At 36.9% G+C, this 23,394-nt stretch overlaps 1 protein-coding gene across 9 annotated transcripts in view; it reads left to right on the forward strand.

The window, feature by feature from the left end:
* Positions 1–23,394, forward strand: part of AKAP11 (A-kinase anchoring protein 11) — a 75,056-nt gene that overhangs the window by 23,340 nt on the left and 28,322 nt on the right. For 3 of the 9 annotated variants that reach the window (XM_075488961.1, XM_075488998.1, XM_075488971.1), the window contains 4 exons: positions 1,400–1,555; positions 6,185–6,298; positions 7,074–7,120; positions 9,564–9,724. In XM_075488961.1, the coding sequence (XP_075345076.1) occupies positions 1,400–1,555; positions 6,185–6,298; positions 7,074–7,120; positions 9,564–9,724 (478 nt within the window). Of the gene's footprint in view, positions 1–1,399; positions 1,556–6,184; positions 6,299–7,073; positions 7,121–9,563; positions 9,725–16,399; positions 17,616–23,394 lie in introns of those variants that run through there. The other 6 variants (XM_075488981.1, XM_075489007.1, XM_075488991.1 and 3 more) reach the window with 4 other exon arrangements.

Here is a 23,394-nt window from a genome sequence, read left to right on the forward strand (position 1 = left end):
ATTTTTCAAGGTTTGATATGAAACACATACATACTAGCAGCATAAGAGTGCTCTTAAGATGTATATTGTGATGCTCTGCACGACAGGGTTGAGTCCTTACTCGGTGTGTGAGTAAAAAAAGAGTAGTAATGTGGTAATGTTTTTCTATACCTACAGTATCAAAGATGACGCTTTGTTTCTGAATCACTTCTTAAAAATATTATTTAAAAATTCTAGTTAGAATATGACAGCAATAAAATGCAGGGTTCAAAGAGATACTGTTTATTATTATATCTCTGATATTAGGGGTTTACTATGACAAAATTTATAAATGTTTCTTACATTGTCATCTAATGTATGGTGTGTAATGCATATGTTTCTTGAGAAGCTGCGTTGTGTGGTGAAAAGAACTGCTACGAGTGATGGTATAACTGTGTATAAAAATGGGGGAAAAAAATCACCTTTGTATTACCCGGATGGGTTCTAATTCAAGCTACATATTTGTCTGCACAAATTTGTGTTCACTGAGCAAAGTGTTGCCAGTGCTGTGATTAAGGTTGGCTTTTAAAATAATGAATGTTACTGTGGCTGCTTGCTATGGAGGTAGTAGGATAGTCACTTTTCTTGAACTTTCTACCACTTCGTCTGTATATAAATAACCACAGTTTGCCCCTGAAACTTAGTTCATAACTGTACATTCTCATGTTGTCACTTTTTTTATAAGGAGTTCAGACTTCTTCAAAGTTATCAAACTGGATCTTTTGAAGTGCCTTCTAAAGACTATCTTTTATTGACCATACCTGCTTGATTGTTTTTTGGATAAAAAATTTAAATTTATGTCCTGAGGCAAAAATTCTGTACAAGTCATGCATTTCTACACTTCCTTGAAGCAGGAAGACAAATCTTTATCTACAGAGAGACCTTATTAAAAAATGGAATCCTAACATTTTAAACACCAGCGTGTACTTAAGCGCTTTGCCTGTAATAGCAGACCACCTAGCTGGTTGTACTGAAAGCAGGCAGGGGACGATAGCCAAACTGTCCTATGGTGAACAAGTTCAAAAATGGTAAGTCTTCTGGTGGTAAAGTGTACCTTGATAACAGTCTGTAAGGCTACAATGCCTTCTATGCTCTATCACAAATAACCTTCCAAAGGAGCAAATTATTTGTGCTGCTCCATTTGTCTTCTAGTGAAAGAATTCCAAATAGCAATCCCTGACCTAAGCCTGTTGAAATTTCAAATTCATTTGGTTGCTCCATTTCTTGTGTTGAGAATAGGGTACAAGTTAATGGATCCCCCCCCCCCCTTTTTTTTTTTCTTGGAATTTGATGTCTTTGAAATGGTGTTAAATTGCTGTCAATGGACTGACACAGATCAGCATGAAATGCAGTGATGTTTTTGTCTTAAATTTTTGTTTAGCTCTGTTGGAAGAGAAGGATTTCACTCTGTTGAATCTATCGTTAGCCAGCAGATGAGTCTTAGTATTGGTGATGATAGCACTGGGAGTTGGTCCAATCTAAGTTTTGAAGATGAACATCCTGATGAGAGCAGCAGTTTTCTTCACCTCAGTGACAGGTAACTATAAACAAGTTAGTATAGTTAAACAGTCATCTTGACATCAAATAACTTGCCATCAAGTGGTTTTCTCCTGGGGGTTGGGGGAGAAGAGATTATTTCGTCTTCAAGACACAATGACTTTTTTATTAAAAATGGCTCTAGTATTATGTTTGTGCTTTCTTACAAAATGTTGTTGCCCACGAATGTTCATACTATACACTCTGTAAAATATGTGGAGTATGCATTGTCACTGATGTCCGGGAGTCACATCAAGTAAAACTACATATTTAAGTATTAGCAAAAGATGTGGGTGTTTGAAAAACAACTACCGTGTATAAGATAGAACTTGAAAGTACTGTTTATAAGTTGTGCTCTGAAATACTAAAACTTAATAATTGAGAATGTGTTTTATGTAAATTCATCTGTTCTTGAAAAGAAGTAATATGAGCTTAATTTGCACGAGGAGCTTTAACAGCTATTTTTGTCTTTTTTGGGACTTGCATTTATAAGCTGTTCTAACTAATATTGGTGGAATATTTATGTACTACTAATGACAAGCTTACAGGTGTGTAATATTGGAACTTACCTGTTCAGGGTAGTAACTTTTTCCACAGAGCTTCCCGCTACACTTCCCCTGGCTGATTGATAAATAAGAAAGATTACAATGGAATTTTAAAAATCTGCAATGTCTCTGCCTGTTGCCAGGGAAAATTATATTGAGAATTGTGGCCCGAGCTTCTATATAAGGAATATATGAGGAATGAGTAAACTTAGTTTTTTATGATTGATATATCACTTACGTTATTGTAGAAAGTTCAGCATTTCTGTTGAAGAATAGCAGAAATGGGGGAGAGGTTTTTTCTTTTTAGTTGGTACTTCCAGCATCACTGAGATAAAACATAAGGAAGCATATCTCACATATAATGTACAAATAGGTTATTCGGTACCAAAGTGAAACTGCTCATTTAACTGTCTATAATATTTTTCATGTTTTGCTTAACTAAATATTTTAATCAAACCTCTACTATAACTTATCATTCATAAAACTGAATAATTTTGTAGGAGAATACGTTGCCTTAAAGCTATTTTAATAAAACATCATCTGTTGAATGAGTGAAAATGAGTTAGACTTACATGATGAAATTCAGAGTATAAGAAAGAATATTCAGCATATTGGCAGTTACAATAAAATACAGGTTAGTTGATGCTGGGGAAAAAAGAAGTATAAAAAAATTGCTGAACCTGTAGTGCCCATGTTGTATTTGTTGTTTGTTTTCATTTAAATCTGTTTTGGGGATGATAAAGAAAGTAATTTCTATAGCTTGCAAGAAAATCTGTGGCTCATTAGAGGAAGAATAACCTAAATTAGCACTTAACTCAGAGAAGGGGAGGCATAATTTGGATAGCAAGGCATTGGCAGAACAGACTGGCATGTGCAAATTGATCAGCTAGTTTTACAAAACTAACTGTGGATTGGTGACAGCACATGGGTTCATTTTGTGTTGCTGAGGTTTAGCAGGTAGAAGTGACAGGGTTATTGCCCCGAGTAAAAAGATATGGGGCAGGGGAGACCTTCTGTAACAAAACAAGATTCAGTAATAACACCGTTTGTGGAACAGTGTTAGGATCTTCTAAGGAAATAAAAAATTGCATGGCAGTGATGAAGATGTATTGCTTTTATCTCCTCTTTTTAACATAAACTGTTTTATTAAACAGTAAAATGCCATGCAGTCATAGAGGGGGCATTCATTACGCAGTTAGAACAGTTGAAAGTTTGGGGGGTTTTTTCCTTTTTTTTTTTTTTTTTTTCTTTTGGTCAGGGCCATCTGTTTAAAAAATATTGTGCTGATTAAATGTAAATTTGAAACATTTAAATGTACTATCAGTAACATTGCTCCCTTGGCAGCTATTTCTTAATGCAAGTGGCTTCCTTGCGTCTAAGAAGCTGTCAGCAGTCTTTCTTGCACCATCTTTGAGGTACTAGGTATCATTAGACCAATTTGTTTGTAGTGTTGGTACAATCTAATTAAGTGACGTAGTGAACATTAAGCAAGTTTTACTTGGTGGGGGAGGACCTTTCCCTTCCCTCAGTATTTTCCAGGCCGTTTGCAGTATTCAATGGATACTGGTACTTGAGACTCCTTTAGCTGACATCTTGGAATTTATCTTCATAATAATAAAGCTAGAGATTCCATTAACAGTAGTTGAAATTTTTTTGGAACACAGGATCACAATCCCCAGAAAGCAACACAACAATACAAGCTACAGTGGTCAATTTACCTTGCTTGCTTTACTTCAGGAAAAAAAGGCATTTTTTGTAGTAGCTCTGCTGAAACGGTACATGCCCTCTGCATCTCAGATCAATATAAAAATTGTACTTCAGTACTTCACAGAGGATTAAACTATCTGTAAACAAGGGAGCAAGACAACTTGGAAAGAATTATCAAAGCATGATCCCTACAGTTCCATTTGAATGGAAGTAGGAATGAAAGTTCTTTAGCGGACTTGGTGAAGTTAGTTATGTAGGGGAGAGCTTGTATCATCTGCTTTGTGTGCCTAACATTAGCAACTTAACTTTAGAAATAAAATAGTCTTAAGCTTTCTCTATAGTTAATGTATAGGCATAGACATAGGCTTTTCCAGGGGATGAATCAGAGCATCCAGGTTAGGTTATAATTCAGAGCAGAAGCCTCTTGCCTTTGACTGTATGTGCATAATGCAGAATCTCAAAAAGCAGATGATCTGAGTTATAGTTCCCATGTATACAGTATATGTATGAAAGTTGAAAGCTTTTCTTGTAATTCTTCTGCTGGCTCATGTTGAAGAGCTGCATGAAGCATTACAGAAGCATTATAATGCCTTTGTCTGTTTATTGCTTGTTCTGTGGTTGCAGGACTTTATTTTCAAGCTTGTTAATTTGGCATCTTCCAACAAAATAAAGGTCATGTTACAAAAATGTCTCATATATTACTATGCATTGTAATAATTGTTAAATATATGATTATTTCAGACCAAGTGTGACCTCTGTAAAATATATTAGTCTTTTACCTAATCAGAATAGTAGTATGCATGAGGTCGTTCTGTTAGGTTGCAAATACTTTTTCCTTTAGTCCGAGAACTGGGGCAGCTTTTACTTCCACTTAGTTATGCATCTATAACTTTCAGTGAAAGAGGCTGTTTGAGTGCAAAATACTGGTATCAATAGGCTATGTTAAATCTTTCTATACATGTAATTCAACCCAAATTTAATACTTCATATATACTGTGATAGTCTCACACAGTAGCTTGAGAAATGTTCTTAAGACCATGTTTGCATTTTCTGTGCAAATCAAGTTGGTTTCTTTGGAAGCTTCTGCTATTTAATTTTCTTTTTCTTTTTTGCATAATAAGAGAACTGTTTGATTGTTCCTTGCGCATGTAGTCTAAATAAGCAACAATGTGCTGAATGAAGCACCTGTAACTCCCCCCGCCCCCGTTAGGGTGTGTTCATATAGCAGGCTTGCTAACCTGCTGTTACTGGTTTGAAATTAGGATCCAAGCAGGCATACTGGAAAGCAAAGGACACTGATAGGTGATACTGTTACTGGCGGGCTCTTGAAAGAGATTAATGTCTGTCTCCTTGCAATGTTTCTTTCCACCATTTGTGGTTTTAAATTTTACTATTTGCCTTGAGTGGAATGAGTGGAAAAGAAGAGCTTTAACAGTCACACAAAACTTAGGTGAAGAAAGCATCTCCTTGCAGCAGTTCTCTGGAGTTGCTTCATGGTTCCTCTGGAGTTGCTTCATGGCTTGTCATAGCATCTACAGTAGACAGTCTAGCTTTCTCAAAGAGTGCTGGTTATCTTGAAATCCTATTCTTGGAAGGCTTCCAGATGTGCTCTGGGGAAGGTATGAAGTTGGGGAACAGAGATATAATCATATGAGTAGCTCAGTCTTGTACATAAGCACAGGCTTAATAAACTCTGCTGATTATAATGCCTAAAGTGTACCAGTGTAAGGACATGCTCAGTTTTTTCAGTTCACGTTGGCTTGAATGTAGTCATGGAGTAAATGCAGTATGTTTATGAACTGTGAGTGAAGTAATCTTTTTAGTATTGTTTTCACTGATTTATAAACCCACCTATTTTTGAAAGATCAGCTTGTATAACAATATTCATAATTTAAAAAAAAATATAATTTGCTCTAAGAATTCCTTCTCATCTGGCTGTTGGAGATCATTACTGGATTTTTGGAATGAGATGGAAGGATTTTATTTGTGCAGTTGTCTTCACAATGTATAATTTTATGAACTCTTAGCTAGTCCTTAAGCAAATATTATAGTTGTAATCCATATTCCTATGAGTAATCATATTGAAATTGTTGAGCTTATATAAACAATGAGCAATGTGCTTAGACCTGAGGACAGAATTACTGTTAGCACTGATCTGGAAAATTAATGAGTACAAATTAATACTTTTACCTGTGTACCGAAACTTACCAGTTTTGCATTATTGTGCATGTTGCTGCTATGAATAGCACTGACAATTGTGTTCGTACTCTGTTCCAGCAAACCTGTTTAGGAAGTTTCAGTGCTCTTGCATTAAATGTCTTGACAAAACAGCTCTAAGGAAAATGAAGGTTCTAGTTTGAGCTATTGTTCTTTTCTAGTTCAGCTGTGTTCTCTTCTTCTCCTGGCAGTAATGGTAACAGCAGTAGCTGGAGCAGTCTTGGTTTAGAAGGGGATATGTATGAGGAGAATTTATCCTTTCCAACATCAGACAGGTTGGTTGAGTTGAGAAATATAAACCAGATGGGTTCCTCATAATTAATGCATGAAATCATAATTTTGGAAAAGAAAAATATGGTGCATTTTTTAATGCTGATACATTATTCACACTCTTCTCACTTAATCACAATATGATTTTTTCATTAATTAATCCATACTGAATGGTTAAATTTTGCTGTGCTAAACTGATGAATGTGTTCTGCTTGCAAAATGAAAGGTCCCTTTTGTGCATGTTCTTGCTTGCAGTTTTACAAGTCTTTAGATTTACTTTTTCATGCAACTAGAGCTTGCTTCCTACAGGATTTCTGTTTTTTCCTTTCGCTTGTGGAAACTTTCAAAATTGCTTGGTAATTGATTTTTGTAGAACACTTACGACTTACAGCTTTGAATAACCTATAGCTGTTCATATCTGTGACATGAGATGGCTCAACCTTTTCACATATGAAGCAAAGCTAAACTGTCCTCCTTAATTAAAATCAATAAGTTCTCTTATTTTAAAATATGTCTTCATATTTACAGTCCTTCTTTTTAACACCCTTCTCTTGTTTCTCTCTTCTCCCTTCTTTCCCTAAGAGCAAATCTTGTGAAGTTCACGATAAATCTGTTTCCAACATGAAATGGTGTGAGAAGCAAAGCTTCTTTTTATGATCACTTCTTAATTCTTTTATGATCTTCCTGTCCTTTAACCTTCATTACAGTCTTAGGATTGACTACATTTATTGTGCCTGTATTGGATTGTGCTAATATTTTTGTTTTATTTTTAAAATACAGTGATGGAACAGAAGATAAAGATGAGGACTCCAAGGATGCTGTAGAAGGTAATGTCAATTTCGGCATATACTACTGTTTTTGACCTGTGCACTCAGCATGAATTATTTTTGTTAATTCTTTGCTTCTGTAGTCTGCAAAACAAGGTGACAACGCCATCATCTGTATTCATCATAATGCATGTCAGTCAAGTGTCAGAATATATTCTTAGATTAATACCCTACATACACCCCTTAATGCACTGAAATTTACAGCCTTTGGGAAATGCTAGTCTCTGATGCTCACACATGTACTTAATAATGTAAGGTAGGGAACTCTGATCAGCTTGTTGAAAGCGTAAATTTATATGCATAGAATCAGTTCTTTGTAAAATATTTGATAAGGAGCCATGGCAATGCATCTGCATGGCTATGTTTGAGATACTGAAGAAGTTATTCAAACTGGCCATATTAACCTTGGGAGAGGAGTCATGAGAAACAGTGAAAAAACTTGGATTCAATACATTTGCTATAATCTCTTTCTTTGTAGTGAAATATAAAATAGGGTCTATCCAGAATCTTGTTACAGCTTTCTGGTTCGTAGAAGATCTCTGCGCTGGTTCCAGTCTGATTGAAGTGCCAAAGCTTGTTAACTCAGATGAGAACAGCCTGAATACACAGTGTATGAGGCTGATTGAAAGATGAGCTGATGTTAGAGCAAGTTGTAACAGAGCTTTTCTTTGTGTTGGGTATATTCTGAAGATGAAATAAGCGTTTCAAGAAACTGCCCACTTACAGAGAATATTCAGCCGTGTTGCACATCTTCAAATACTCTTGATGTAAGCAGAAAGATGTGTGGTTATTTCTTTATTTTTTTCTTTTTTTTTTGACTCCTGGAAAAATGTATGGAAATGAACTACATCTCTTATTTTTTTTTTTTAATCAGATCTGACTGTAAGGTTATAAGGAGATAAAACTAAACTAAATTATTTAGTACTTTTCCTCAGAAAATAATTACAATTAAAATATTTTTTGCCCTGTAGGTTGCATCTAGGTTATCAATATACCATTGCTTTATTTTGGTCTCGACTTTAAAACGTTCTAGCGTTTCAGATGTTCAAATTGCTCGATTAAAATAGTGCTTGATTTTATTTCTTGACATAGTTTAGGTGTCTCTGGGAGTGCAACAGACTGCTTTATACTGTATTAAGGATTTTCTAGTGAAATTTTTCCGGTTTAATTTCTTCACCATCTCACTATTGTTTTGAAAAGACTTTTTTTGTTACTTTCATTGTAGGACCATTTAAATAGTATTCTAGGTAGAAAACCTTTGTACCTGGTCTTGTACATTTGGAAGTCTTGTTCATGTCATACCTAGAAATGTCTGGCTTTTTCTAAGCTGACTGCGCCTTATTCACCAAAGAATTTGAAACAAAGCCTTGTTATTACAAAATGTACATCTGTTTTATAACACTAAAAAATATATAAAAATTTTGCAGTGATACATTACCACGATGCTTTCCATCCACTAAGTGTCATCAATTTTTTTATAGTTGGTTCTTTCTCCTATAAAGATGTTACATTTTAGGAATCCTAGACAAATACTCTGCTGTCCACCAAAAGCACGCTTATGTTGATAGTTCCACTAGTTAATTTTCTCTCTTTTACCTCCTAGGGAATCTAGTTTGTCTTGCTTAACTCTGCCCGTTAGGAATGAATACCTTATGTACCTCAGTTTTCATAAGCTTGATTGGAAGAGTGCACATGAACATATGTTTTTATTGCAAATCTATTCCTTGTTTCTAGAGAGTTAAGTCCAGTAGTCTGGAAGTAGAGACTTCAAGAACAACTTGGAAAGCACTACACATATGCTTAGTTGGTTCTGAGAGTGTGACAAAGGATTACTGTGATAGCTGGATACAGAAATTCAGAGTGGAAACAGAAGATGACAATGTTGTAGTTCCTCTGGGTTACTAATGCAACTGCTCTTTCAAAACTGTGTTAATTTTTGGAACTCATGCTGTAAAGGAAGTGTTGGAAAATTGGATAGGCCTCAGTAAAAACAGCACTACATTTTGGAAAAACTCAGAGGCAGTCTGATCTGTCTGCCTGTACAGGAAAGAATTCTGAAATACACACTTTTTAAAAATTTAGTAGATGAAGGCATAGCAAAAAATAGCACTTGTAAATGGAAATGACTGATGGACAATGTGAGAGCCATTGCTGTTCAGTTTATGAAAGGCTGTGTTAAATTCCTTGTCACTTGGAATATACATTAAAGCTTAGATGTCTTTTAATACTCAGCTATGTTTGCATGCAATTGTAAATGGGATAAATAGTACTTCCTTATGTGAAAGTACAGAAACACTTCAGACCAGCATGATTTTTTCCTTTCATATTATCTTTGTGTACTAAATTGAGGTTTTTAAGGTAATATAGTCTAAACAGTGAACTATGGAGACTTTTTTGAAACAATTAGAATCTATAGATTTGATGATTTTATTTTTAATGTTAGGTTTGGAGCAAATACGAAAGACTTTAGCCATAGTGAATATTGATCTGGAACCAAATCTAGTGGACCCCCAGCTCAGAGCAGCACTCCAGTGGCTGGCAGCTTCTGAAACAGAGGTGTCTGGTCTTCACTTTCATGACGCTGCTACAAGGGAATTTGTCTTTGTAAGTACTTGGATTTGGTGGGTGGTGGGGAAGGGGAAGGATTTGCTTGATTTCCATTTGCTGTGATACACCAGCTGCTACTAGTTTATTTGCTACTCAATAATAATGAGGTATTTGCTGTTGAGGAAAATCATTATTTAAATCCTGAGAAGTCGAAGTGGAACAGCCTATTTAGCCTGTGCATGTACCATAAATAAAACAGTACCAGTCAAAGCTGAGTTAACTTGTTTCCAAGTTGTTTTCCTTGTTTTACTCCAAAGAGAATACAATTACAGCATTTTTGTTCAGTGAAAAATAGAATAATGCTTTTTTCAAGAAAAATGCTTTTTTCAAGCATTTTTTACTTAGTATTTAATTGTCTATAAATTGAATCTTTCTGACAACTTGCTTATGCAAATTAATTTCTAACTTAATATTCTGATGTTCTGCCTCAGGTTTTTTTGCTAGCAAATGCACATTTTCTTATCAGAAAGAAGTTTAGGTTTTAATTAAATATTAAGTATGTTTTTATTCTGTAAGCAACTGCAACCAAAACTATTAAGAAAGAGGGCTCAATAAAACTGTTTGATTTTTAGGTGCCTTTATTTTGGTTTTATAGATTGAATTTACTACGTGACCAAAGAGAAAGTGGAAGTTTAAAGAATTGGGCTTTAGGATCCACCCAAGGGTACTGAGGGAGCTGGCGGAAGTGCTCACCAAGCCACTTTCAATCCTTTATCAGCAGTCCTGCTTAACCAGGGAGGTCCCAGTTGACTGGAGGTTAGCAAATGTGACGCCCATCTACAAGAAGGGCTGGAAGGAGGATCCAGGGAACTACAGCCCTGTCAGTCTGACCTCGGTGCCAGGGAAGGTTATGGAGCAGATCATCTTGAGTGCCATCATGTGGCATGTATGGGACAACCAGGTGGCCAGGCCCAGTCAGCATGGGTTTATGAAAGGCAGGTCCTGCTTGAGTAACCTGATCTCCTTCTATGACAAGGTGACGCGCCTAGTGGATGAGGGAAAAGCTGTGGATGTTGTCTATCTAGACTTCAGTAAAGCCTTTGACATGGTTTCCCACAGCATTCTCCTGGAGAAACTGGCTGCTCATGGCTTGGATGGGTGTACTCTTTGCTGGGTAAAGAACTGGCTGGATGGCCGGGCCCAAAGAGCTGTGGTGAATGGAGTTTACTCCAGTTGGTAGCCGGTCACAAGTGGTGTTCCCCAGGGCTCTGTGCTGGGGCCAGTTCTGTTTAATATCTTTATCAATGATCTGGATGAAGGGATCGAGTGCACCCTCATTAAGTTTGCAGAAGACACCAAGTTGTGTGGGAGTGTTGATCTGCTTGAGGGGAGGAAGGCTCTACAAAGGGAGCTGGACAGGCTGGATCGATGGGCTGAGGCCAATTGTATGACGTTCAACAAGGCCAAGTGCCAGGTCCTGTACTTGGGTCACAACAACCCCATGTAATGCTACAGGGTTGGGGAAGAGTGGCTGGAAAGCTGCCTGGTGGAAAAGGACCTGAGGGTGTTGTTCGATAGCCGGCTGAATATGAGCCAGCAGTGTGCCCAGGGGGCCAAGAAGGCTGATGGCATCCTGGCTTGTATCAGAAATAGCGTGGCCAGCAGGACTAGGGAAGTGATCGTGCCCCTGTACTCGGCACTGGTGAGGCCGCACCTCAAGTCCTGTGTTCAGTTTTGGGCCCCTCACTACAAGAGAGACATTGAGGTGCTGGAGCGTGTCCAGAGAAGGGCAACGAAGCTGGTGAAGGGTCTAGAGCACAAGTCTTATGAGGAGCAGCTGAGGGAACTGGGGTTGTTTAGCCTGGAGAAAAGGAGGCTGAGGGGAGACCATATTGCTCTCTACAACTACCTGAAAGGAGGTTGTAGAGAGGTGGGGGTCGGTCTCTTCTCCCAAGTAACAAGCCATAGGACAGTGGAAGTGGTTTCAAGTTGTGCCAGGGGAGGTTTAGATTGGATATTGGGAAAAATGTCTTCATGGAAAGGGTTGTCAAGCATTGGCACAGGCTGCCCAGGGAAGTGGTTGAGTCACCATCCCTGGAGGTATGTAAAAGATGTGTAGATGTGGTGCTTAGGGACATGGTTTAGTGGTGGACTTGGCAGTGCTGGGTTAACAGCTGGACTCGATGATCTTAAAGGTCTTTTCCAACCTAAGTGATTCTATGATTACAATTAGCGTCTCTTAGGGAAGGGTCAAAATTTTGGTAAGTGTACTGACCTGACTATTCCCATTACAAACATATAAGAGAAACTTATTTCTATAAAATCATAAAAATTATTCCTTTGGGCTATACACCAAACTGCACATGATAATCTGGCATTTACTACATTTGACCTATTTTTTTTAATCTTCTACCAAGGAATTATTTTAACATTACCTGGCTACTGAAAGGCTAACTTAACAGATATATAGGCATTGTCTCTAATGATGAGGTTGATAGGGATGATAAATTATCAAAGATTTTTATTTTGTGGCCTGGTAACATGTGAAAAAGCATTAACATGATGCCATTAGTATGTTTTTAATAATTAAGATCTGGCAAAAACAACGTGCCTATCAGTATATTAAGGGAGGAAAAGCTTGCTCTGACTTCTGAGATTTAGTGTTGAGTCTTCAACTTGATGCTTTCCAAAGCTCACATCATCATTTCAGGACAAAAGGGGAGTGACCAGGAAGTAGAGGTCAATATGACTAAATAGACTCCCAAACTTATATGAACGAGTGCACCTGTGGTGCTTAGTTACTGACTTGTGTTAAGAGTGTGAAAGGTACCTAGAGGTCAGTCCAGATTGTACCTGGGCTGAATTTTCTTAAGAGTGACTTCTCCCTTTCTAGCCCAGAAAAAGAATGCTAGTTTTGTTTTTCTTTTGCCTATGTAACTGTGTGGTATAAGTATTTGATCTTGAGAGTAGGAAGTCTTGCACTCTTTAAAATAACCCAGAAAATTGGGAAGAGTCTTTTGGTCAAGTTGAAATATATCCCCTGTGCTCCTTTTCTAGAGGTTGGTATGTTTGATTTAGAATTGTTTCAGAACTATGTTTTGTTGTACATTAGTTCTGACACTTAGAGTGGACTTCATGCTTTCATAAACTAGAAGGCAGTTTGAGAGTGCTTTTCTCCATTTCTGTTCTTATTTGAAACTGTTGGCTTTAATCCTTATATTCATATGTTCCTTCCCTGTTATGGTTTATAAGTGTCTTAACGTGAAGAAGAAAATACTTCACTCTTTATGTGCTGACATGCCTGCCCCACCATTCTCTGAAGTTCTCTTGATGTGAATGAGTTGAGTTTAGGGACTACAGTCATTCTGACCTTGTGAGTAATTTTTGCCATCTTCTGAAGATCTATCCATCTATTTCATGCTTGTTGTATGTGGATTGCAGTGTTGCAAATACTCAGGCAGAATCGTGGTAGGACCCACAAGTGTTAATAGTAATCTTGCTGTGTGTACGTGAGAGACCGATCTCTATCTTACACTGCAACATAACATGTGAGATAAAAAAATAGGTGGCAGGTCCCTCTTTTTTAAATTTTTCCTTGAGTCTCATTTTTCTGCTAGCTGTGACTTAGTAGATTTCAAAGTTGTGATGCTACGATTTTAGCCAATGCCTGAAGACATATAGGAAAGATACTATTAGCTGACTTCGTATCTGAACACCACTCTTGCTACCCTAATAAGAGAATATGCTGAGAAGAGCACTCTGGAAAATAGCAGTGTCTGTTACATATGCACTCCTAAAAAATTGTAATATTTTTCTACTTGACACTTCAGTCATAAATTGATACTGAGTTGACACCTAAAGATAAAACATAAGACCTTCAGGCAACCAGTAGTCATGCAGTCCTGAAAATGTTAAAATAGTTAATTCACTTAGTTTCATAGATTAATTTTTAGTTCTCAAAATGCAGTTATGTTAAAATGAATTGAAATCCTGTTTTTCCCCCCCTGGAGGCAGAGACGGATTACCTGTTTTTAATTCCATCCTATTTCCCAGTTGGAATGTATAACACCGTCTCTGTACAGACTTGTGTCCTTGTCCATTTTGTGCTGTTTGTATCTAAACTGAATTGCCAAACACCAGAAATTCACCTGTTGTGTCAGTCTGACTCGGCACCTCTCATGGTTTCTTAGAGTTCAAAGGAAAGTGCAGAATTTTCAGAGCACAGTCTCTGTCTGAATAATCTTGTATAGGAAAGATTAGGATGCATACAAGTATCACTTGATTAGTTTCTGAAGTTAAAAATATATTTCAAAAATTTTCAGATTATAAATTCAGAGAATGAAGACTTTCTGAAGGATGCTTGTAATTGTATTAAGGTCCTTTTGAAAATAAACTGTTCTCTCAGGATAGTATTAATAAAAATAAGATATTTAGTAGTACAAAATAAGTAGTCTTGCAGTTAGTCCCAGCCTGATCCTCGTGATCTCTGACTCAAACTGGGGGTCTTAAATTAGCAATAGTCATTCTCGGTTCTGTCACTAGTAAAGCTAGACAAGCACCTCCAGAGGGCACTACAACCCAGCAGAAAACTAAACTGACCTCTATATACTGATCTCTCGCCAGTCTTGATCATCTCAATAGGTACTTTGGAAAGTTACCTCAGTTACATCGGGAATGAATCTGGGCTTTAGATCACGTTGGAAACAGTAATTTTCACTATAAGCAGTTGGTGAGTCCTGGAAGGGAGGAAAGGCTTGTGTTAGCTAATCACAGCAGGGTAATGACCCACTGATGTGATACGGCTGTATAAAAGACAAAAATACTCCTAGCATATATCAGGCAAGGTATTACTTGCTGCAGCTGGATATGAACTCTTACTTAAGGATACACGTTATGCTCGGCAAGGCAGAAAGAAGTTGAATACCTGTGTATAAAACAAAATACATTTGTTAGGAGCTAGAACAAGAGGCCAGTAAATTAGAATAGATAGCTCTTAACTCTTTTGAGAAGCCTGACAGCGTGGATGTGCAAGTGCCTGGATTAAAAAAAACATATATGTTCAATTTTAAATCAGACCTTATCTAGCAGTTTTAGGATTCCTGGTGTCTGTTTTGAGTAAACTCCAATATTTTGCTTGTCTGACAGTAAGAAACAGATCAGTCGGCTAAAGAAATAGTGGGACTGAACTTTGAACTCTAAATTTAAATAGAAAGATTAGTGAAGCCAGGTGCCAAATCTGTCATCTTACCATGGTGGTATCTTCTTTGGAGAGAAATTTGACACTGTATTTGCTTAAATACATCTTTGGACATTAGCCAAACTTTCCTCTGGCATAAAAAACCCGTCCATTCTGTTATAAACCAACAAACACCATTTACAAAATTGCCTGTTGTAGACTATGAAACTCTTGTTTCCTGTGCCCTATTTTAAAATCAACAAATAATTCACAGAAATAACTACGGATTTTAATCCCTTTTTATGTAGAAAATATGTGTTTTTTTTCACTGAAAAAAGTTTCAGTGTTCAGGATATTTGTACTCAAGATTAGAGGGGATCTTTTTTGCTGGTTCAAGCTAATTGTTTTCTCAAGAAGTTAATTGTTTTATACATGTTTTAATGCCCATAGTCTTCCTGTCAGTTCCATCACCTGCCTTGTTGCAGTTGGAACATCACCTAGGTGAAGAAGCAGAGAGAAATTGTCTTATTTTTCATTTTTTTGAATAGAATTTCATATTTCAGTCTGATAGGTCTCATAGAAGAAACATTATGAATTTTTAATTTTGTAGCTGTGAAAGGTATTTCACAGAACATAGTTTATGACTTTTTTTTAAACTTAATTTATAGAATATCATGGTAAGGACTGTAAAAGGCAATAAAATTTTTCAGTTCCAAAGAATAAGTAGGGTGTCTAAATTGTCTGTATTAAATGCAGCATTGGCAGTTGTCCAGAAAGCTACAGAGTATAAAGTTTGTTTGTGTGAGTGTTGTGGGTTCTTTTTGTTTTGTTCCCTTTTTTTGTTGTTTTTTGGGTTTTCTGTTGTTTTTTTGTTGTTGTTGTTTTAAACTAAAAGATTTTTTTACTCCTGGGCAAACTGGTAAATTCATCCTTGTCTTAGGGCAGGCTTTATTCCATATATAGCTGAGCTTGACACATAAGCAAAGGAAGATTTTTGCTTGGACTCCTGGGCGAAAAAAAATGTTTTCAGCTACACTGATCTCTGCTCCCAAGTAGTAGTTTAACTTAACCCTCACCTTTTCCTCTTCCCTGAGATGTTATAATTTCCCAACTCTGAAGACACTGTTTTCATTGAGGGTAGCATCTGTGCCACCCAAACCACACTATATGTTGTGAAAGGAAAATCCACATCCTTTTATTAAGACTGAGTTTTGTCTTTTTATATGCGCGTTATTGGCATGGGAGGGGTGGCAAATGTCTTAACCTTGTGTTCAGAATTTCCTGTTTTCTGCAGTCTTGATGAACCACAGCCCTCATACCTGTGGCACCACATCACTTGAAAATGTTGCTCCCTCCAGAAGAAAATTTTGTGAAAATTGCCCTGAAGAAAAGTGCCCGATTCTTCTTGCGGAAGTTTTTGTTTTTATAGATGTGGGAATAACGATTAACTCATTACAACTGATCTCTCATGAGCTAATGTTTCAAGAATAACTTCCGTAACTGTTAATCAGGATGTCCGGGTCAAAATATTTTGTGTTCCCCTGTCTCCCCTTTAGCTTTCCAGAAGACTGCGAGAAAGAGATTGGAAAGTTGGAGATCTCTTGCAAGCAGTGCTGAAATACTGTGAAATGATAGAGAAGACGTCTGATGGAGAGCAAGCTCTAAATAAGTCTTTGGTTGGTTGGCTTCTGGAAAATATCTGAAAAATCCAAAGATGCAACACTCTTCGCTTCATTCCTCTTTTGAAAGGAGATAGGAAGAACACAGATATGTAAAGTAAAATTAAACTAATGAATGTTGAAGTAATTGTCAGCATTTAAAAGACTTTGAGGTGAAAGTCAAAATAGCTGTGCTGTGCTTTGTGATACTGTGCACATGGTATGTTTATTCAGTCCATAATCGGTATTGTCCACCCATGCATAACTTGTATTTACTGCTGTGTTCAGGCAATGGAAATATTTATGAAAAAAATCCCTTGTCTATGATAGTAGTTCAGAGGAGACAGTCTCAGGCATGATATTCAGGATCCCCGCTGTGCCAGGATAGCTCTTTTTCCCACCTGTAATGTGTGCTATATTCACAGTGGGACTAAGAGCACTGATGTTCTGCAAAAATCTGTTCTGGAATACCTTGCTCCAGACAATGGAAAAAATTACCAACATTGGCCAGGTGTTACATGCCCATGGGCGCACCATTGCCAGGAAGAAAACTGTGACCTGCTCAAGCAGCCCCTTAATACAGTCTGGCTTCATAGCCACCTTTATCAAGTTTAACTTTATGTGAAGATGTGAGAGTCTCTGCTCTGAAATTGTTGAAGTGCAAACACATGTTCCCTTTTGTTGACTACTATAGAGCTGGTAACTTGTGGTAGAAGGGCAGAGTGGGTAGCTGAGCATAATTTCATACGTACTTCTTCAGCAAGGTTTCCTGAAGCTTGCCAGTCCAGTTTAAATTGCTAAATTTCTTACTGAAGCTTTTTGTTTGCAGATACTTCTAGGACATTAATTCTGTGTCGAAGAATTTGTATGTTAGTCTCTGACATGCATGTTTTAAAAGTAGCAGATAGAAACTTCTTCCTCTGAGGATTTTGGCCATCTTTTTGACTAGTCTAATTCTTTATTTATTAGCCTCCATATATGAATTTTCTTTTCAGTAATAAAGAGAATTTGGTTACTCAGAGAGCACTTAAGCATTTAGCAAAGAAAGCTAATTAAAACATAAAGGGGAAATTTCTTGCAAATTGATTTTTCATTTTTCTTAACTACCTTCACTGATTTTTTTTTTTTTTTTTTTTTCTTCCAAAGGCACTTTTAATTAAGTCTTTTTAGCAATCCAGTCAGGTTTCTCACCACTGCTGCTGACTTGCCTTTCTGACTGAAGGGAAATTTGGACCTTTACATATCCTGTGGTTTGAAAATGCTTTTGGGTTTTGTCTTTTTATGCATCCTTTGAGAGAAAAAGGCACGTGCTGGTAATTGCAAGGTTGCCACCTCAAAAGTCATATAAATTGCAAGAGAATCATGGAGTCTTACTTATTTTGGATGAACAAAAGAATCTTAATAGGTTTTTCATAGAAAAATATACTGTTGATATGGTGTGGAAGTTTCTGATCCCAAACAAGGAGAGATAAAGTCTCTAAAGCTATTCATGAATTTTATTGGAATGTGTACAACTCTGATTTCCCCTACCCCCTAAATTACTATGAGGTGTCACACTGGTAAACTCGAGTAATGTCTTTGTGTTTCAGGAAGGCATTCCACTGGTCTTTTTACAGAGACCTGGTTTGTTTTAGTCCTCTTTTGTCACCTGGATTTCTGCCTTGGATCTTACAAAGTTCACCTTTCTCACAGAGTTAAAGATTTTTACTGTTTTTGTATATGCACATATGTGTGTTCACACATGTGCATACACACATACATATGTATATGTATCTAAATGTGTGTGAGATCTCACCAATATGAACTTATAATGTAAATTTTTAACTTAAAATTCTGTTATGTTCATAGTTCATTACCTCCCTTCATATATCATTTCACTGATTGAAAGATCTATGTATGCTATGTGACGAAAAGACCAAAAACCATTACAAGGTCTTTTGTCTTGTTATAGATAATATAATGCTAAGCGTCAGGAATCATTTTTCTTTAGAGCCCAAAGTGGGGGCGGGGAGTTATCTTAATTCCTGTATTTGGAAGATGGAGCTAGTAACAAATATTTTTGAAGAGTTGTACAAAAGCTGTCTGGATTTTTTTTTTTGTCCCCCACCCCCCATACTCCTTTCTTCCTTTTTTTTTTTTAAAGGTTGACTTTTGAAGTAATTTCAGACAAAAATTTGAAACCATTCTCTGGCTGTAACATCTTCCCTTTAACACAGCAACAATATACTTGTACAAATTTACCTATAAAATTGAAATGTCAAGAAAATAAAATACTAAAAACAGTGCCTCAGGACTAAATTTTGCTCTGGGTTTTGGACCCTTGCATTCTCACCAAGTGGAATTTCAGGACATGAGGATACAGTAGTACTAGTACACGTACATGTCCAAAACCAAGTTGAGAAAGATATTGAAGGCATTGTAAATGTACAAAGCTGTACATTTGAAAAAAAGCAACAAAACAACACCACAGGAACAGCCAGTGTTTAATTGATTTATTCAGTATGTTGGATTTTATAAAGCTGGTGAAGTGGTTTTTCTTTTTAATTACTTTCCTAGAGAAATGCAGAAGATCGTGCGATTCCCAAAGCTTACAACTATTCAAAAACTTAAGTAGACAATAGTTGCACTAAAAATTATTTTTATAAATGGCATCTTGTTTTCAGACTGAATCAAATACATTATGTAACTATTGATTGGTGTTTAAGGGAGAAATTTATTTATCAGCCTCTGAGGAAAGCAGCATAATTTCCAAATTTACATGAGAAAAATGTGTTATAAAATACTTCATTTTTACTTATAAACAAACAAAAAACCAAACCAATTTTGTACACAAATTGTTTTAACTTTGTTCTGGATGACTTGACTTTTCTCCCTGGGTATCAAAATTGGGAAAGCATTAAACTAGCCTGGCAAAATTATTATAATTTAATAATTTTAATAATCTTTGGGAAACCTTACTCTGACAATATCAGACTGGTGCTGTCTGCCATATTAGTGAGAAAGCTGTTCTTTGCTAATGCGAGTCTTAAATTACACTATTACTGAGTTTATTTAAAACTCCTGACCACAAATACAGAAGTGTAAATGAATACTGTTAAAACATAAAGGGCCACATTTTGGTCCATTTAAACCAGACAACTCTGCTTTATAAACAAACATAATAAGGTAGAGTTTGTTTCATCTTGCATTTTTCCTGTATGGGAAACCTGACTTGGTAATTTAATTTTTAAGTTGAGGAAAATATATACAATGGTGTTATTGTTCCAGAAGACGCCCTATCTCAAACACTTCATAAATACATTCGGTGTTCTGAAAAATGGAAGTGTTCGGATGTTTTGTAAGATACTGTAGAAAAAGCACTTAGAAAATAGTCCCTCTATAAATTAACAGTTAAAAGTGGCCATATTTAAAACAAGTTTAAACATTAAGAATGGGGCGCATAAATAATACAGAAGTATGCATAAAGCCTTAAAATAAAAACCAAACAAAACTCAAACCCATATGCTAAAATTAAAGAGGATTTGCTGTCTCAAAATAAGGATGTGAAAAAGTAGCTAAGATGATGTATTCGAACGCAATTTGTGTAGTATCTTTGTTCTTGAGTTTTAAAAGATTGTGTAAGCTTTTTAAAAAACAAACAAAACCCAAAACCTAGCAACCCACATTCCGAGACTAATTAGGTCTCTCAAAAATGGTATCGGATTTTAAACGTTACATTTTCTAATGTAACTTTTTCTGGGACCTTTTCTATAAAGAGCCATGTATTGTTGGAGATGGGAACACAGTAAGTAGTAAACACTGTCACCAGCGCAAAAACCCCTAGTTTTATGCAGTTGACTTGCAAAGAAAAATACAAGATTCAGGAATGATTTTAGTGTAAGAATTATGGCTTTTCAGCAAGAGCCACTACTGTCGAGCATTTACTGTGCTTGAGCTCTGAAGAGGCAAGTACAGAGCCCAGCCACTGTAGTCACTTTATTTTGTACCATCTTTGTACATTCCTGTTGTATAGCTGGAGTTGTAGTTTTAGAAGGCCTTTGTTCTGTTGTAATGTCTGAATAGTATTTAATACTAAAATTTATTATAATTTGCTGGAACTGCTGCTTATTTGTGCAGCGTTACAGTAATTCACAGCCCAGTTAGTGATGCAATTGTATACCAAAAGCAGTTTGAATAGCTATAGATGTTTATGTAACTGTACTCAATGAATATGAAGGTCTTGTACTGTATAATGGTGACGAGTTTTGCCATTTTAGTAATTTAACTATATTCAGTTTTCAGATTATGAACTCCAGGTTGCACTAAATTTGTCCTTGTTTTAGCAGTGGCTTAAAATAAAACACATTTCACTGGCTTTGAGAGTGCTGTCATTTCTTGTAAATTCATGGAATATTATTTTTCTTTTCAGCTAACACAGCTAAGAATGGTCTTGGTCAGTGGTTGTGTGAAGGCGCTTGAAGAATGGTATAGTAAATAGTGCATCAGTAGATGGCATACTTCTTACAGAATTAAATTGGTGTCCAGGAAGAATGCAAGAACACTGTTTTACCGTCTTTGGGTTGAAAGGTAAACGCATAGTTCCGGTTACATGAAGTAAAGCGTTGCATGGATTCTGTGAGGAGAGACTGGGCAAGAGATCCACTCTAGCATCTCAACACAAGTGGATGTAATAACCAGTCTACCTCCATCTCATCTTGCGTGGAAGCTAGGTTAGGGAGGTTGGCTTGATATTGCTGTGTGGACTGAGGTTGGCCTTTGGCACATTGTACAGTATTTGGCGAATCAGTGTAAAAGCCAGCTTTAGAGCCTTCTGGACAAATGCAATAATACACTGCTAATTAAAGTGTTGTATGAAACATGAAGTTTCATAGGCCTATTCAAAATCCTCAAGTGTTTTGGTATCTTGTGAAATCTACTGAACAGCATATTGTCAAGTACCCCAAAATAGTAATTCTGAGCTGTTAAGTACCCCAAAATGAGTAATGAGATGTTATGCAGATACAGTTTCTAAGATTTAGAAGTACTGCCCTTGCAAATAGCTGTCTTAATGTTTTTTGATGTATATGTTGTGAATCGAATAATCTCAGCAGGGTTTCATTTGAAGAATTAGGAAATTTTTGCTGAAGTTACTTTTAAACCAGTAAGCATGCGCAACTCTCCTTGATTCTTTATTTTTGCAATGGTTGTTTAAAGGAGGTTTCTGTAGTATTTACGAGATTACTTCCAAAAGGAGCATTCTTTTGTTTCATTACCATATCTATTTTAAAGATTTTTTTGTTTGTTTATTTGGGTAATGCCTCATGTTCAATCATTTAGAAAATATATGTTAACTGAAGCGAGTAAACATTTAACTTATTCTTAAAATATTGTACAGCCAAAAAAAGACGGGTGGTGAGTTTGGGAACAAAAAAAAAGAGATTTTTGTGAAGGGAAAGAAGAGGATATTCATGTGCAAGATTAGTCTGAGCTTTTTTCTTCCTGCCTGGACTTTATTTTTCTTTCTTTCAGCAGTCTGGTTCTGGCTGGCTTTATTCAACCACAGAACGGTATCCATGCACTTTGTTTAACCTCGGTGTATTAAATTGAGAGTTAAGTCTCCAGCTATTCTGTAGTCTTCGCCCAACATGTGTGCTACTCCATCTCCTGCTACCGTTGCTTGGACCTTCCTCTCGCTCCCTAGCCTGAGCTTCTGGTATGACTGAATTCCATGCTGGTTACTGCTCCGAGCCTCTGGTTGGAAGGTGGCTACAGAAAGTGACTCATGCCAAGGCTGAAGCAACGTACCCAGAGCACTAACCTTACTGGTTATTGAGCACCATATTAATCAAATGCTGTCTCTTCCCCTGCTGTTAAGGCAAGCCACAAAGCGTGTGACTGCTTGGGGCAAGGGAACTAACCATGACAAGCATGAGACCATGTCTGTGGTCAAGGTACTGGCTATCTAGTTCATGACCACACAACACCTTTCCACAGGAATTGTGAAGACTGAAACTGGGGCCTTTACGTAGTCAAAATATATAGTCTGTCTTGCTTTCATTCCTCCAGAAGTTGCTGCTGCTGCCGCTTCTAGGACTGTGGAGGAGCTTTGTGTATGTGTAGGTTTTTGTTTGGTTTTGTTTTTAATTAAGAATGGGCAAAAGAGAACACTTGTATGAGTCACTTGACTTGATTTCCTGAAGTTCCAGTGCTTCGCCCAGGAATAAGATGAATATCGAGAAAAGAAATGGTGTGATAATGTATTTTTTTTTTCCTGCCATCTGCCCCTGTAGCCCACTTATTGCCAATCTCTTATTTTGTACAGTCTCCACCTCGTATAACTTCCAAGTCTCCTCCTACACTTTCCTTGTGGCTGTTGCTGGTTTCTACTTTTTTTTTCTGACCCTTGTCCAGTCTTGTAGTATGGCTGTCATCTTCTGCTTCTTTCTTGACCCTACTCTGTTGTCCTGATGTGACTTCTGGCCTTCTCATTCTTGGCTGTCGGAAGTGGTTAAAAACCAGCAAGGGGAGTCGTCTTAGCTGAGAGGCTATGGAATAAGACTTGCCTACCAGAAATCATCAAGCAGTGAAGAAGAGCTAAACTTGCTTTTGGCTGAGTTTTTCACTCCTGTAGGAAAGTAATCTGTGGTTGCTTTGGTTTGGAACTCAATTTACTGCTTGCAAAACCCTTAGATTTTATGCTGATCTGAAAGTAACTTTTAAGCTGATACTGAAGTATAATGTAACTCTAACATACTGGGTTATTCATGCAGATGTATATTCAGTGTGCTGCATCACAGCAGTTTCCAGACACAGACAGGGCAAAACTCATTCCTTTTGAAAGCTGGCAAAATCCCTGTTGTCTCATCCACTTACATCAGGTCTCAGTTTAGATAGATAGTAACCTTTAATAACAA

This window comes from Mycteria americana, chromosome 1 (genome assembly GCF_035582795.1).
Source record: "Mycteria americana isolate JAX WOST 10 ecotype Jacksonville Zoo and Gardens chromosome 1, USCA_MyAme_1.0, whole genome shotgun sequence".
Taxonomy (NCBI): Eukaryota; Metazoa; Chordata; class Aves; order Ciconiiformes; family Ciconiidae; genus Mycteria; species Mycteria americana.